General features: G+C 35.6%; 1 protein-coding gene and 1 long non-coding RNA gene across 2 annotated transcripts; one reads left to right on the top strand and one right to left on the bottom strand.

Annotated features, from left to right (window-relative positions):
- Nucleotides 1-1,412: 1,412 nt before the first annotated feature.
- Nucleotides 1,413-2,041, bottom strand: LOC131926920 (uncharacterized). Its single transcript, XR_009383578.1, has 3 exons — nucleotides 1,973-2,041; nucleotides 1,626-1,768; nucleotides 1,413-1,523 (listed from the first exon to the last, which is right to left on the bottom strand). It is a non-coding gene; the product is annotated as an uncharacterized LOC131926920 (long non-coding RNA).
- Nucleotides 2,042-13,516: 11,475 nt separating this feature from the next.
- On the top strand, nucleotides 13,517-14,515 carry LOC131927180 (kelch-like protein 24). The gene has a single exon (XM_059282904.1). The coding sequence runs from the start codon at nucleotides 13,517-13,519 to the stop codon at nucleotides 14,513-14,515; it is 999 nt and encodes a 332-aa protein (XP_059138887.1).
- The last annotated feature ends 3,927 nt before the right edge of the window (nucleotides 14,516-18,442 follow it).

The raw sequence follows: 18,442 nt of genomic DNA on the forward strand, positions 1-18,442 counted from the left end.
GCAGACAACTACAATTCCAGCCACACCCCACTATAATTTAATCCACCAGGGTTAGCTCCACTGTGGGGATGGTTTGACCAGTTCCAACCTAGTCTGTAGACCCAAGCCCCACTGCCACCTGGACAGGTACACGTAGTGTACGTGTACCTGGTGGAGTCACCCCTTACCACCTGCCTGTGTACCCAGTGACCTACAGAGACCTTCTTAGAACAGCCATGAGGATGTGACACTATAATGGTCAGCTTGTCCACATCTATACGACTCTTGTATTTGTTCCTTACTTTATAATGTAGACCATCAAACCGCCCCATGCTCTCCTCCAGTTTATCACCTACATCTACGTCATGTGTCACACAAAACAACCTACACACGTCTCTCTCAGTGTATGACCCATCCACCTTCCACCCATAAATCTTGACCACTGGACTTTTATCATCATCAAACCACAACCTACATGTGGACTGTCTCGCCTCACTCACATCAAAAACCACATGTCTGGCTGTCACCACACCAACCTCACACCACACTTTGCTGGGTGTGTCCGAGTGGTCACATTCAGGACATGGACAAGTTCTGTAGGTCTCAAATGTCTGGTCCATCCCCTCTGTGTACTTGATCACCCACTTCACCCTCCCAGTCCCTGTCCTCAGTGAGTTCTGTCCCCTGGTCTTGTAGCAAGGATATAGATCTTTAGTGCCTGGTACAAACTCTGGTCTGTCTGGACTGGTCAACTTAACGGCTACCCTGACAGTTAGGTCAGCCAGGGCTTTTGTGAGTTCACACACTTCGTTGTCATGGTAACCAGAAGGAAAATGTTCAAGACTTAACTGATTTACAGGTACAAAATATTTATGGCCAGGATTTTTCTTGCACTTTTTCATATGTTTGAGTAGATCTGCCTCACCTTGACCTTCAAGACATTCTTGTACTTCATGTGTACCTGTACAGGTAAACAAAACAATTTTATTACTGTAAACATTTCATTAGCTGTTAAACTTTGACAAACATGAAAAACTATCTTCAACCTCCAACTGTCACAACCATCTCAACCATCACCATCTTAAGATACTCATCCAGTAAACATTTCAAACTACAGAATGTTCCAACATAAAGACTTCATCAGCAAAAAAAATTGGAAGCATTAGGAACAATTTTTTCCCAAAACAAATGGACATTACCTGTAAAATATGTTGAGAGGTCTCCTCCACTGGTCATACTGTTGTGGTCATCTAGACTATCCTCTCCACTGGCCATACTGTTGTGGTCATTTGGACTATCCTCTCTACTGGCCATTTTGTTGTGGTCATTTGGACTATCCTCTCCACTGGTCATACTGTTGTGGTCATCTAGATTATCCTCTCCACTGGCCTTACTGTTGTCGTCATCTAGACTATCCTCTCCACTTGCCATACTGTTGTGGTTATCTAGACTATCCTCTACACTGGCCATACTGTTGTGGTCATCTAGACTATCCTCTCCACTGGCCATACTGTTGTGGTCATCTAGACTATCCAAGTTAATTCCTGTTAAATAAACCACAACACAAAGATTTGACACATTGTCTACATCAGCGCTAAACCATGGCTGTGCGCTTGATTAAGTTAAAAGATAATTAACAAACTTACCTGTAACTTGATTTGACAGATCTCTACTGGCCTTTACTGTAGTCTTATGGTCATCTGTGGCAGCTGTTTGATTGAAATAACCTTGACCTTCACATCACATTTAGCAGATGTCAGTCAATCTGTTTAGTTAACAATATTTTGACCTTTTCAAAGAAATAAATTTATATGGTAATTAATGGGTGGGGCACTTGAATTTTTGAGTGGTGAATAAAACTCTATGGTAACAAAACTACAAAACAATAGCCACTGGTCAATGATATGGAAAACAGAATTCAGCATGAGGATCAGCGTTAGAAGACTAAGATTAAATACATTCTTAGACCAATACATAATAGAGTGAAACTGACCTTTGAACTCCCCACTTGACTTTAAGACATCTGACAGCACACACCACTATGGAAGATCCTTCAGGCTCTGGAGAGAGAAATCAAATTATAGTGAAACTGTCATTAGCATAGAACTACAGAATGACATTATTTATGATGGAACTGTCATAAGCATAGAACTACAGAATGACATTATTTATGATGGAACTGTCATAAGCATAGAACTACAGAATGACAATATTTATGATTGAACTCTCATTTGCATAGAACTACAGAATGACATTTATGATGGAACTGTCATTAGCATAGAACTACAGAATGACAACATTTATGATGGAACTCTCATTTGCATAGAACTACAGAATGACATTTATGATGGAACTGTCATTAGCATAGAACTACAGAATGACAACATTTATGATGGAACTCTCATTTGCATAGAACTACAGAATGACATTTATGATGGAACTGTCATTAGCATAGAACTACAGAATGACAACATTTATGATGGAACTCTCATTTGCATAGAACTACAGAATGACATTTATGATGGAACTGTCATTAGCATAGAACTACAGAATGACAACATTTATGATGGTACTGTTAAGCATAGAACTACAGAATGACAACCTTTATGATGGAACTGTCATTAGCATAGAACTACAGAATGACATTTATGATGGAACTGTTTAGCATAGAACTACAGAATGACAACATTTATGATGGAACTGTCATAAGCATAGAAGTACAGAATGATATTTATGATGGAACTGTTTAGCATAGAACTACAAAATGACAATATTTATGATGAATTATAAACAATTAAAGAAGAACACAACATGTTTCTTATAATTGTGATGTAACCTGAACAGGTCAAATGTTTGCAACACAGGGGAGAAAAGTTTGTATCTAGATCTATCTGGAAATGTAGGTAACAGTTATAGGATTGCATGGGAAGTTAATTAAAGAAATATATTAATTGTAATAATGTTAATTCCTATTGCATCAACTTAGCAACTGAATGATATTAAGCCCTGATTATGTTAGGATTTTTAAGTTTCATTTTATCATTGATCAGGCTACAGGTTAATAGACCTAAGATATTATTAAATCGTTTTTTGTTTCCTAGCAATTTTAAATGAGGTGCTTATAAAAACATTACTGCCTAAATACTGCCTACTATTTAAAGACTTGAAATAAAAGAGCATTAATTTCTGCAATAAATTGTAATCTATAGGATGAGAGTGTCACATATTTAGTTACATATTTAGTTTATGTTTCTGACAACACAATGCATCTATAGATCTAGATTCACTATTACAAAAGTACAGTACTATGACTGTAGGGTTTTCACATAGATCTAGATTCTAGTAGATCTAGATATCTATATTAAATATAATACGCAGAAATAACGTTTATAAAAATATATTTCTGAAATGACAACGAATGTCGTTTTCGACAGCCATCATTTCAATGACGACGGTAAACAGAAGTAGGTCAAGCGACAGCCTACATCGAGCCTCATGTGCACGGGTGTTTAAATGCGGGACTCTTCAGTTTAGCAAAACTAAGCTTTACCAACAAATCTCTGACTGGCCCGACCAACAAATCTCTGACTGGCCCAAACAACGAATCTCTGACTGGCCCGACCAACGAATCTCTTACTAGCCCGACCAACAAATCTCTGACTGGCCCAAACAACGAATCTCTGACTGGCCCGACCAACGAATCTCTGATTGGCCTGACCAACGAATCTCTTACTAGCCCGACCAACGAATCTCTGACTGGCCCGACCAACGAATCTCTGACTGGCCCGACCAACGAATCTCTGACTGACCCGACTAACGAATCTCTGACTGGCCCGACCAACGAATCTCTGATTGGCCCGACCAACGAATCTCTGACTGACCCGACCAACGAATCTCTGACTGGCCCGACCAACGAATCTCTGACTAGCCCGACCAACGAATCTCTGACCGGCCTGTGTTTAAATCTATGTCCCCTCGCCATGCAAGTTCCCACGTTACAATAAGCCCAACATTGGGAACTAACAGCCCCCCACACACTAAACTAACCTGTTATCGACCCCCACGGAACTAACAAATTATCGACCCCCCAACACGGAACTAACAAATTATCGCCCCTCCCCCCCACGGAACTAACAAAGTATCGACCTCCATGGAATTAACAAAGTATCGTGGGGGGGGGGGTGGGGGTGGGGTTGTAACCCCCCCCTTTAAATACAAAAAAAAAATAAGATAAAAAAAGAAAAATAAAAAAAAAAAAAAACATAACGTAAAATAGAAAAATATCAAGAAAAAAAAAAAAAAAATAAAGATTAAATAAAAAAAAAAAAGATAATAGAAAAAAAACAAAAAAAAAAAAAAAATAAAAACAAAAAAAAAAAAAAAAATAAATAAAAAAAAAATATAAAAAAAGATAAAAAAAAAGAATAAAAAAAAAAAAAAAAAAAAAACAAAAACAAAAAAAATAAAAAAAAAAAAAAAAAACCAAACAAAAAAAGAACAACAAACAGAAAAAAAAAGAAAACAAAAAACCCCACCCACCCCCCCCTCGTCTACGCCACTGGCTGAGCTAAGCGAATAATTAACTGTGCGACCAGTGTTAGTTTAAATTGAGCTGTTATTTGTTTTTTTTTATAAACAAATTCAATTATTCAAAAATAATATATGTCTAGATCTAGTAAACTAAAATAAAAAATATTTTTTTTTCAACAAATATCAGTGTTTCTTTGAGTTTAAAAGTTTCCAAAAAGGCGCCACTTTGCTGAAAATGCGCAGAGGGGGAGCGGCGTCTCTCCCATCCTCCCCCCCCCCCTGCGTACACTACTGTTTAGTCCATAACATGTGTCGCAAACATCAATTGCATTTTTTTCAGGCTCTTTTATATCCGCTTACGTGTAAGTTGATCCTAGTTTTAATAATTGGCTCTGTAAACACAAAGACCTCGTATCAATTTAAAATTTATATTAAAATAAATTGCTGAATTCTCCATAGATTTCAATCGAAATTTTAAATGCAAAATTGATATCATCACTGTCCAACACTTTGAAATAATATATACTATAATTTATGTTTTTTATAAGCAAATTAGAAAAATGAGTAATACAAAACCTGCTGCCGTGAATACATGACAAACCTTACCTAAGTCTGTTGTACACGGTTGATCAATTCTAAGAAATGACCGCTGACGTTTAAAACGGTTTTTCTTACAGCCTAACTCAGTGGGCGTTATCAACAAGGCAGTAAGTGGAGTGGACCATGTACCAATACACATCCTTGTCTGTGCTACATTTGTAAACCTCTTGTAAGTCTTGTAAATTCAACATTTAGATATTTATTATATGTACGGTCATCTGTTGTCCTTTTCAGTGACCTATATTCTGTTTCTGTGGCCTTAGGTTCTGTTTCTGTCAGTGAGAGACTGGCATGTTGCCAATACCTAATCCTGTCCTGTCTGACTGAATTGTTTAGTGCAAGTGCGTAGAAATTATGATTATGAATGCTAACAGGTTTTAGTGTTGTTTGCCATTATGTTGCTTCACATGGGTGATTTGTTTCAACATAATATGTATACAACCTGGTCCTCACGTGGATGTACAAACAACATAACATCGTTTTCCCTTACATACCGTTGTCAAGAGCTTAAATGTGTAGGACTATAGTTGTTTATTTCCTTTTTTTTCAACTAGAAACGATCATTTTAAAATACATATTTCCCAACAGGATCTTAAAGCAAAGCGTTGTATAAAAATAGACGTTTTAAGCCATGAAGAGAGACCCTTGCGTTTTCTCATTAGCACAGCACTGGTGAAAAAGGAACTGATTAAAATCTCATTACAAGTGGGTTTTGTCAGTCTGTTGTTCAAATGAGACTTTAGTGGGTTTTTAATATGACGTGGTAGACGAGCTAATTTTCTTTCGTTCTAGTTTTGTCATTTGATCAACATATTTTTCTTAAAGACTGAATCTAACTGAAACCCTAAGCAAACACAGTAAAAAAAAATTAAATTATAATAAAAATCTAAAATTAGCTAAATGTCATTCTCTTGTAACTAGTCAGTGTCTACCTGGTCAGTACCCAACTAGTCAGTATCCAACTGGCCAGTACCCAACTGGTCAGTATCCAACTGGTCAGTATCCAACTGGTCAGTATCTAACTAGTCAGTGTCCAACTGGTCAGTGTCCAACTGGTCAGTATCCAACTGGTCAGTGTCTACCTGGTCAGTATCCAACTGGTCAGTGTCCAACTTGTCAGCGTTAAACTGGTCAGTATCCAACTGGTCAATAGCCAACTGGTCAGTGTCCAACTGGTCAGTGTCTACCTGGTCAGTATCCAACTGGTCAGTGTCCAACTTGTCAGCGTTAAACTGGTCAGTGTCCAACTGGTCAGTGTCCAACTGGTCAATCCAACTGGTCAGTATCCAACTGGTCAGTAGCCAACTGGTCAGTAGCCAACTGGTCAGTAGCCAACTGGTCAGTATCCAACTGGTCAGTGTCCAACTTGTCAGTATCCAACTTGTCAGTATCCAACTGGTCAGTATCCAACTGGTCAGTAGCCAACTAGTCAGTATCCAACTGGTCAGTATCCAACTGGTCAGTATCCAACTGGTCAGTGTCCAACTTGTCAGTGTCCTACTGGTCAGTATCCAACTGGTCAGTATCCAACTGGTCAGCATCCAACTGGTCAGTATCCAACTTGTCAGTGTCCAACTGGTCAGTGTCCAACTGGTCAGTATCCAACTGGTCAGTATCCAACTTGTCAGTGTCCTACTGGTCAGTATCCAACTGGTCAGTATCCAACTGGTCAGCATCCAACTAGTCAGTGTCCAACTGGTCAGTATCCAACTGGTCAGTATCCAACTGGTCAGTATCCAACTGGTCTGTGTCCAACTGGTCAGTATCCAACTGGTCAGTGTCCAACTTGTCAGTGTCCTACTGGTCAGTATCCAACTGGTCAGTATCCAGCTGGTCAGCATCCAACTGGTCAGTATCCAACTGGTCAGTATCCAACTGGTCAGTATCCAACTGGTCAGTATCTAACTAGTCAGTGTCCAACTGGTCAGTGTCCAACTGGTCAGTATCCAACTGGTCAGTATCGATCTGGTCAGTGTCCAACTGGTCAGTGTCCAACTGGTCAGTATCCAACTGGTCAGTATCGAACTGGTCAGTGTCCAACTTGTCAGTGTCCTACTGGTCAGTATCCAACTGGTCAGTATCCAGCTGGTCAGCATCCAACTGGTCAGTATCCAACTGGTCAGTATCCAACTGGTCAGTATCCAACTGGTCAGTATCTAACTAGTCAGTGTCCAACTGGTCAGTGTCCAACTAGTCAGTACCCAACTGGTCAGTATCCAGTTGGTCAGTATCCTACTGGTCAGTATCGAACTGGTCAGTGTCCAACTGGTCAGTGTCCAACTGGTCAGTGTCCAACTAGTCAGTACCCAACTGGTCAGTATCTAACTGGTCAGTGTCCAACTGTTCAGTATCGAACTAGTCAGTATCCAACTTGTCAGTATCCAACTGGTGTCCACTATGTGATCTGTCAGTGCCCATCATGTCACGTGTAAGTCCTGCTTGTCATTTATCAAGAATCATCTTATCAACTGCTTTATTTCATTGTGGTTCATGTAATTTACTTTTACAAACGTTTACTCCTCAATTTACAATTATTACAACTTAACTTACAATTATACGTCAACATAAAATTTAAAAAATCAACTTATAGTTATAACTAAGCTTACAACTACAGCTCAACGTCCAGCCCACAAACCATTTTATCCAACCTTTAAACAAATAGATGCTATTACATGTGAATACATACACTGATAAGCAGATCAAAATGTTTTAAAACATCGATAAATAAAAACTTTCTAGAGAAAGATATACAGGCAAAGCTTCAAACACATAAGAAAAGAATCTTTGCTTAATTAATTGCTTGAGTGTTATCTATTGCTTATGGTCATTGTAAAAAAAATGAGCAGACGTGTTTTAAAATTAGATTAGAAAATTTAATTTAGCCTCAACCTCCACTTCGCCCCCACCTTGTTTTAATCAATTCTAGGTGGTTATATATTACAACATTCATTACCTTGATTGATTACATAAATGACATCACTTCTGTAACTTATCGTCATAAAAAAACAGACCCCACATTAATAAAGACGTCCGTCACACCCCTCAGACGTTTTTGTCTTTTAAAAACACCTACTTCGGCTAAGCATGGGTCTGAAAACTATCCCTTCATATATTGGTGTCAGAGGCGTAGCGACCCTTCCCGGCGCCCGGGGACAAACTTTCGATTTGCGACCCCCCCTCGAACTTTTGGTTTGCACCCCCTCTCAAACTTTCGATTTGCACCCCCTCGAACTTTTGGTTTGCACCCCCCCCCTCAAACTTTCGATTTGGCGCCCCCCTATGGTCGGCGCCCTGGGACATATGTCCCCCCGCCCCACCTCACTACGCCTCTGATTGGTGTCACAAGTGAATTCTACACCTACCCAACTCTACTTTACCTGCCCAGTGTCCCGCCAAGTCTCAGAAAACATGTTTTTGTTATTTTAAAAAAAAATCGGTCGGGCATGGCTCTGACCACACTATTTCTTCATATACCGAGGACACAGAAACAGGTAAACTCTACTTCGCCTGCCTTGTGTAGCGCCTAGTCCCGATAAGCAACTTTATCATTCTAAAATAATATATAACATTGACATGATGTAAACAAAATCTTTCAATAATTCTACCGGTTCTACACAGTCCAGTAATGGAAATGAAAATAAGTCATCGCACGTTTCTACCAATAAGTAAAAAAAGGATCTATCTAATCATAACCACCTCAGCGAAAAATGTAATGTAAATATAGTTTTTATTTACTAAGCCATAGTCTTTTTAAAATAATCTCTCTCTCTCTCTCTCTCACTCGTTTTCCCTTTTGTGACTAATATAGTGCAGATGAAGTAGAGTCCATCAGTTTTAATGACTTCGGCATACAGTGTGGTCAGCACTACGCCCAGCCGCCTTTGTTTCACAAACGTCAGCTAGGTACCCATCATATCTGGGTGGATTCAGGGACGTTCTACTGATTTGAACCCGGATTCGCAATCGAGACTTTTGGGTTTGCTGCCAAGCTCTCTATCGTTAGACCACGCCTCCCCGTATAATTTGAATGCAATGTTTTGAAACGTTGAGGTTTGGCTTGATGATCAATATATTTGGCGTGTTGAGTACATTAATAGTTTTGGTCCTCAGTCGCCGCATATTGTATTGATGGAAAGAAATGATTGGTTAATACCGTTGAAGATAAATAAGAGCATTTTCTAATATTTGCCTGAAATATGTTACTTCATTGACTATTTCTAAATGGCTTTGCTAAACACCTGAATTAAATTGTTGTTCTGTTGTATGCATACAGGACGAGTCTTTGAAAACCTAGTATATTACACCATTTCAGACCTTTAGATGTTGGGTATCAAGGTTGGCTCTTTCGCATCGCCTTGCCAGTCCAGTGCTCTGATGCCCTCAATGCTTCTGTAAACAAAATCTAGCCCAGTCCCACATATTGCCCAGGCATCTTAAATAGGGTACCATCACCTCCCCTCCGCCTTTCTCCCTTTCTCTTTTACCAGGGCTGCCTTCGAAAAGTCGCGGAATATATCTCGTGTCAATAATAACTAAGACTTTTTTACCATTTCATTGCCAAGCAAATCTTTTTAAAGGCCGATTATGTTAATTAATGTTTTACATTCTTTTGTGCAGACATCAGACATCAGATATCAGACATCAGACATCAGACATCAGACATTAGACATCAGACATCAGACATCAGACATCAGACATCAGACATCAGACATCAGACATCAGACATCAGACATCAGACATCAGACATCAGACATCAGACATCAGACATCAGACATCAGACATCAGACATCAGACATCAGACATCAGACATCAGACATCAGACATCAGACATCAGACATCAGACATCAGACATCAGACATCAGACATCAGACATCAGACATCAGACATCAGACATCAGACATCAGACATCAGACATCAGACATCAGACATCAGACATCAGACATCAGACATCAGACATCAGACATGTAATTTGTAGGACCCAGATCCGTATCTGGAAGTCTTTATTTATATATTTGGTTTTCACGCCACGCATCTAAAAAATACCATTAGGGTATGACAAAAATACATTGTTAAGCTCCTTTTCTGCAATATGTAGCTTGAGTTTCATTTTATGAAGAAAGTTTAACAGCATTTTCAATGCTTTTGTCACTCGAACATTTACAAAAATATATACTTCGCGTTTTAAATAGTTATAAATAAACTTTCGAATCTTTCTACAAGTGTCCCGTAAGTGGAAAGCTAGCCGGATAGAAAACTTCCCCATGAATCACCATGTCCAAAAAGTATGTTAATTTATACATCTGTAATTGATTTAGGCTTGCTATGACATTTTCAAGGGGCGTCTCTTGGTAGTGTACAGGGGCTCTGTTCCATTGCAAAAAAAAAATTGAATTTAAAATGTTGATGACGGATATAAAAAAACAATCACATGTTTTGAACTCATTATTTAAAACATAACTGTTCTAGTCGTTCCAATAATTTCATCAAAGAAAATCAATAAATAAAATTAAGGCTATTTATTTCGATACTGTGGTTAATTTAAAATTATTTTAAATACAGTAAATGCCAAACGGTTTATAAACAGATATAATTATTTTTTTCTAAATTTAGACTCGGATAGTTTAGGTTAGCCTCAGTCGCTTGCTGAACGAAGATGATTGCTTATTCTTATCTAAAGCCTAGGGTGATAAGTAAATAATGTACAACCTGATTTCATTTATAAATGTCGATAAGCTATCCGTTTCATGCTTGACCATTTATATATATATATATATATATATATATATATATATATATATATATATATATATATATATATATATATATATATATATATATATATATATATATATATATACACGGCATTTCAAAAACCTTAACAAAAAGGCCCTCAAGTTGTTTTTTTTTTCAAATGTATAAATACAGAGAGATGTAAAAACGATACACTACATTTTCCCACGTTTTCTTTAACTTGCTTTCGTCTCTGTTTTTTCAATCAAATCTTGCGATCGAAATTTCTGGCACTTCCCAGTTAGCTAGCGCGCTGAAATTTTCAGTGAAGCTTTGTTTTGGATGACAATAGAATATTCAATTGTTATTATTACTAAATTGATCCATGGAAACATTTTATTGAGCATTTTAGAGCGCTATATAATTGTAGTAAAAACGTGGGGGAAAAGGGACATAACCCAGTAACTGTAATTTGATGAAAACAAGGTTCGGTACTCTCCCTCTTTGCTTACTGAGTAGTGTTCACGCGGTGTTTGTGTACAAACAACCGTAACAACTGGTGGCCAGTATGAGGGAGACGATATGGTCGAGTGGTTGGGCACACGATTGCTATCCCACTCGACACGGGTTCAAATCTATGTGTTCTAGTCAGTAACGTATTCACACAACGTGTTTTTTACGAGTTGTCTTTTTACGAGTTGTCTTCGTTTACCCAAAAAAAGTGAAAAGATAAAATCGATAGCAAGATTTTAATGCAAACAAACAGACAAAGACTAAAAAGTAGAAAATAATAATCATTAAAAAAGTTTTAAAAAACCCACGTTTTCTGATTGAACTAAAAAGTAGAAAATAAATGCTATACATCACAATAATGCAAGCGATCACTCTACTATAAGCGATCAAAAACGTGGGGCGCCGTGATTTTCTTACAGTTTCTAATACTGTTGACTCTCTACAAGCTCCCTAATAAAAGTCAATAGTATTATCTAATCAATAGTAATATAACTTTTACTTCGGCGCCCCACGTTTTTCATCGCTTATAGTAGAGTGGTCGCTTGCACTATTGTGATGTATAGCATTTATTTTCTACTTTTAGTTCAATCAGAAAACGTGGGTTTTTTTTAACTTTTTTAATGATTATTATTTAAGACTCAGGTGTGCAGCCCCTAGATTTTTTTGGACAATTTGATTTCGATGTTTTTATACGTTTCAAATACATTATCTATACTGCGCATACAATAAAGTAAAATAAAAGAACAACGTTTGACACGGTGTTTTTTTTAAATTAATTATTAAAATAATAATATGCCAAATATTCGGGTATTCCCGGCGCCGCAAATTAAAATTTGGTGCAATCGGAAATGAACATGTTTGTTTTTATTTCTGGCTACTAAGAAATTAGTTAGATAGACCTTTACTGTCCTATACAATTTCGTAACTATTCAGCATTATTTAATTAATTGGTGATAATAAAACAAAGTAAACTGTGAGTACTTTTCAGCTTACATAATAAAACTTGACTCTTACAATACGATGACCAATTGCAAGACGGCTTAATTGACTTAGACCAGGGTTCGGCAACCTTTTGTGACGAAAGAGCCGAAAGTTTCAATTCACAACATTACCCGGTTTTTAAAGAGCTACTAACATTTTTATGTCAATAGTATATCTGTTTAGTGGTTTATATATATAATCCAAAACAAATATCATACTATATATATTTTTTTTATTACCGATTGTTGCAGGACAATATTTTTATGAGTTTTGGAAATAAAATAAAATAATTATTAATATTTGTGCATGGAGCTGAAGAGCCGCAACTAAACACCATAAGAGCCGCATGCGGCTAGCAAGCGGTAGGTTGCCGACCCCTGACTTAGACCTAGACGTAAAGAATATTAATTTTTCTGATTAGCCATAGATCTAGATCCAGATCTACAATGTATATATAATTTAAATTTATACAGAAAAAAATAAGAAATGATATTTTGCCATTTTAAATATTAATTTTGATAAATTTGCAAATCTAAAATCTTAAGAATGTGTTAGCTTTAATTAATTTACAGAAATACACATATGTTACTCAACGAATGACATATGTACGGCAAACTTAACCTTTTCTTACCAATGAGCCCCCTTCAACGTTATATTGGCCCACCGTTTTTATTTGTAAATATTTATTTCTTAATTAAAATTCCTATTTTTTAAACTATCGCGCAGGGACGAAACTAAACCTGATTGTTTTGTCATTTATTTTGTTTTAGTTACCAAATCTATTACTATTATTTTAATTCTGCTCTGTTAACAGACATACGAAATCCATTAAAGTCCAGGTTTTGATTTCGAATTTACAGGTTCTCGAATCCATATTTCCAATAGCATATATATATATATATATATATATATATATATATATATATATATATATATATATATATATATATATATATATATATATATATATATATTCTTACAGAAATTATGTTTTAATGTTGTTGTAAAATTTTTACGTTTGTGCGAATGACGTTTGAGGAGGCAAAATTGAAAATTTAAAACACTAAAATTTTTGCAGAAAAATAAAAAATCATCTACAACCGCCATGTATAAAAGTATATCAACCGCTCACAATTACGACGCGCAAATGGGAAAAGAAATCTTTAAATGTTTTGAAAAAAACATGGACATATTTACTGACTTTACAGTCAACGTGAGCGACTTCCAGTTCAGTTGTCACAAGTTTGTCTTAAGTTCCTGCTCTGGTTTCTTTGAGGCTCTCATGAGGACAGATATGAGAGAAAAATCTGAATCAAGCTGTACCATAGAAGGCATCTCACCAGAAATATTTGGTCTTATACTGGATGTTATTTACAAAGGAACGGATGTTTTAGATGAAGAAAACATGGTTGAAATGTGGCATGCATCAAATCAACTGCAGATCAAATTTTTAGTTTCGGCTTGTCAGAAATTTGTAAATGAAAACATAACGTTGCAAAACTACTGGAGCATTTATGAAGCAGCAAAGCTTTTAAATTCGTTTGGTGTATTAACCAAAGTCAAAAAGTTCATCGTGAACAACTATCCAAAGGTTGTAGGATCCGAAGACTTCATGGAAATTCCTTTCGAAGAGTTCAAAGACCTTTTAAAACACTTTCGTATTGTCGGAGATTTTGTTGTGAACTCAGTTTTAAAATGGGCGTATTCAGATGACTCGTACCTCACACCTGAGCCAGAAAAATGTATCGGTTTATTGCGTGTGGATATTGGACTTCATAATGCACTTTGTAAGAAGGTGGACGTTGGAACAGAAGAAGATGAGAAAATGTCACTTCGCAGGTTGTACCTTGGTCAGCTGTTTTCAGCTATTTCACTCAAAGACATCAGCACTGCGTGCCTGTCCAAGCTTTTGAACAACACATTTGTAATAGACAATAAAGACGCCATCACACTGGTGAACAAACAGGCCGCGTCCAGACTAGAATTCACAAAACCAGCTCTGTTTAAAAATTACAGAACAGCCAGTGCCACCAAGACACCTCCCGCACCGGCGAGGATAGTTTCTGAGAACTATCAAAACCTGTTGAATTTTCTCTCGCTATACTTTGACATTCCCCTTAACTTTCAATATATTTTAATTCTTTTATTCGCAGCCTTCTGCTTTACACTTTTGTTTTTCTGAGGTTGTTAACAAAAAAAAAAAAAAGTAACAATTAGATCATTTTAGTAGGCCTACATTGTATTTTGTTTTTAACATCGCATTTCTGGGTACTTTAGCAAACATCAACATAAGCCCACAAACATTCTTTGCCTCACCAAAGTTTTGATTTGGACTTCATTCTAGTTAAAAAACATTTACTTGGATTAAATACTTTAATTGATTTTCAATACTTGATTAAATATATACTGGCTTGGTAAACTCTCATTCCCTAATTGTGAGTTGACAAATGGCTCCACTCGGACCTACCGCCATGTAAACAACACATTTACTAATGATCTTTATGCTGTCCTTCTTTGTTTACCTAGACACACGAAGTAAATTTGCATTGAGAAATTATAAGTTTAATTTCAACTCATTGCAGCTCTGTGCATTGTGGTTATTTATTTTGTTTTATTGAATGCTTTATGCAAGATTGTCTAAAAGCTGAATGATTGCTTGAATGATATTTTCTCAATCGTATTCAGAGTATTTTCTGTATTTGCGGTTATGATATTTTTTTGTTGTTGAAAACTTCTAATGGAAAGTAATTTTCTGGTTTACTTGTTTTGATTGTAACATTTTTTGTTGGTTTCGTGTTTAGTTTGATTTTTTTTGGCAGCAGAATCAATATTTGGACCTCTGAGTCAACTGTTTTTTCAGCAATTATTAATTATGTTTGGGTTACGTATGGGGTGAGAAATTTTGTCTTTCATCTATCTCATATTAAGATACCAAGAGCAGTTTCATCTATCACTTTATTGTGTGATCATTTCTGTTCTAAATATTTTCCTTTAAGTACCCTAACTTTGATACACACAAATAAATTCAAACTTTCTTATTAATTAATAAGTATTTTCCGCTTTTTTTTTTACTTTCTCGTATAAACGATGTATAGAGAAAGTCTTGTAATCGTGCAAAAAAAATCGAGATTTTTGCAAATCTCGACGTTTTACATCTCACTGATACGGAAAAACATAATTTTGCAATCTTGTCCGTATGTGTGTGTGTGTGTGTGTGTGTGTGTCCGTGTGTAAACACGATAACTTAAGTACCGTTACAGCTAGGTTGATGAAATTTCATATATAAGTATTTTATCAAAATCGTATATCCGTATCAACTTTTGAGCGATTTCCGATAACCGGAAGTGGTACTTTTTCTACTTTGAATTTTTCAAAAGCCAATAACTTGAGTACTATTTCAGGTAGGTAAATGAAATTTGAATATGTAAGTAAAAGATCTAATTCTCTACCTTCTGCCAAATGTTATGTAATTTCCGTTGACTGGAAGTACTTATTTACGCTATTTCCGATTTCTCAAAAAACGCATGTAAATTTTTAACGTACTACTAATATTGCGCAGTATTATGCAAATTTATTTAGCGTTATCTTGGTGTGCATTTCTTTTTTCTACGAGATTATATTCTATTTTAAAATAAACCGGGAGTGATCTCCCCTAAACTTTCTCGAATATTCTTATATAACTTGGGATATTGCCATGATCTTTAATTACTTAAACTTTTAAGAATCTCATAGAAAAAAGATTTTTATTTTTTTTATTTTTTACAAATGTAACTATAATGTTATCGCTTGCCATAATTGAAAAAATATTATTACTCTATTAGACTGTACGTGTCCATTGTGTCAGAACATCTATAACAAACAAACAAACATACGTCGGTAGAAGTCAAACAAAGCGCGAGTGAGCTCTCCTGAACTTTCTCGTACATACTTATATAAAAATAAATTCAAATGACTCTATTACAGATGCATTGACCAAAAGAAATATATATTCGAGAAATAACATAGGCTACACTTTATAAGAATGTGGTGTACAACCGGATGCAGAATAAGCACCACCTACAGGACAATATATATTATATATATATATATATATATATATATATATATATATATATATATATATATATATATATATAGGCTACAAAATACTAATATATATATATATATATATATATATATATATATATATAGGCCTATATATATATATATATATAGGCCTATATATATATATATATATATATATATATATATATATATATATATATACGACATTTTATTAAACTAATTAAATAGGCACTACGGTTTTGTGTTCAAATGCACAAAAACATACAGATATACGACGATACACTAAATTTTTCCTACTCAAGTGTGCAACCCCTAACATTTCGATTTCGATGTTTTTACACATTTCTCATACTTTATTACAAGCTTTTATTAAACTCACCTCCTCTGTCTGTCGTCAGTCTGTCTGTCTAATTCGAAACGGCCGAGCGAAATTGCAGGCACTTGTAACTGACAGATACGGTTTGTAATTAGTTTGTTGGTTAAGACATAAAGACAATGCATCGTGACATTAAATTTGACTTAATTGGGTGCCTAATAATTTTTTCAATGAATTAATTAAAATTGTGTCCGAATTAGTAGGCAGTTCTATCTAACTACTCTACACGCGTCATCATGTTCATTAGCGCGTCATCACGTTCAATAGGCGGGCAATGATTTTTAGTCATGTAGCTCTATTGTGAAATAACATGTAAAGAACTAAAAAATGTTTTCATAAAAAAACGTTATAATAACAGGCTTTTATGTACCAATGCACTAAAAAGTAGAAAATAAATGAGTTGCTTTAAATATACAGCACATGAAAAAGTAGTGAGAGAACTATAATCTAAGAAAGAAGAAGAATTAAAACCAAAGGATAAAATAGTGGGTGAACATAATTATGATTTCAAGGTGACAGATACATTAGAATGTCTCAAGATTGACTCTTTATTGACTCAAACGCAGGTACGCAGGAATAGTATTAAAAGTTATATCGTAAGTCCATTAGAGAAAGTCAGTCAACGAGAAAAAAGTCCATCGGAGAATGGCAGTCAAGGTGATCTAATAAGTCCATCGGAGGATGTCAAGAATCAAGATAAAATTAGTCCATTGTATCACAGAAAACTAATGATGATAAAAGAATCAGTCAACGAAATAAGCAACATTAGTGGGTACGTACCTAAAGAAGATTTACTTACAAAATTAGAGTCAAACTATAAAGAAGATATACTTGAACTCAAAAGTACAAGGAGGTTAAGAAATATGATACAAGAACTAGAAGCTACATGTAACAACTCGTATTTTGTTGATATGACAATACGGTCGTTATTGTGGGTTCTTTCATTCAGGAACACGATAAACAGTACATTTTAACTTTAAACTTTATTTACACAGATCCACAAGAATAATAACGATAATCCATAGTAGAAGAAATGTCAGTCATATTACAGTCTAGAAACAAGAAACAAATTGACGTGGTGACATCTTACATCATACTACACAGACACAGGCAAGCACACTTAGTTTACCCTGCGCTCCCCCTTTATACCTTACATTCTCTCCCCTTACGTCAGTGCGCGATCTCACAAAAGCATGGAAAAAAACATGACGATTCGCTAAGACAGTCCTTCCGTTAGCCAGGTACTCTACATTCATGCAACTTTATGTTAAAATACAATATAATAATCATACCCAATAATACAGTCTGTTACATAATATAACACACTACTATTTATATTACTATAAAGAAAAGCGTGGGTCGCTTCCTAAATATTAGTAAACGTATCCAATAGATAATATATTGACCCACGCTTTTCTTTATAGTTATATAAATAGTTGTGTATTATATTAATATATATTTAAAGAAACTCATTTATTTTCTACTTTTTAGTGCATTAGTACGTAAAAGCTTGATATTAAAGCGTTTTTTTTAAATTCAATACTTCGTTTACAATAAAGTAAAAGTAAAATAAATATGTTAAGATGTGTTTTTTTAAAACATTTATTAATATTTGCCAAATATTCGGGTATTCCCAAACGCCGCACAATACAATTTGCTGCAATCGGA

Source organism: Physella acuta, unplaced genomic scaffold, assembly GCF_028476545.2.
Source record: "Physella acuta isolate Inbredline_101_S28 unplaced genomic scaffold, ASM2847654v3 ptg000087l, whole genome shotgun sequence".
NCBI lineage: Eukaryota > Metazoa > Mollusca > Gastropoda > Physidae > Physella > Physella acuta.

Bases quoted from the DNA above. Each gene is read 5' to 3' on its own strand.
- LOC131927180 (XM_059282904.1), top strand. From the start codon at position 13,517: ATGGACATATTTACTGACTTTACAGTCAACGTGAGCGACTTCCAGTTC.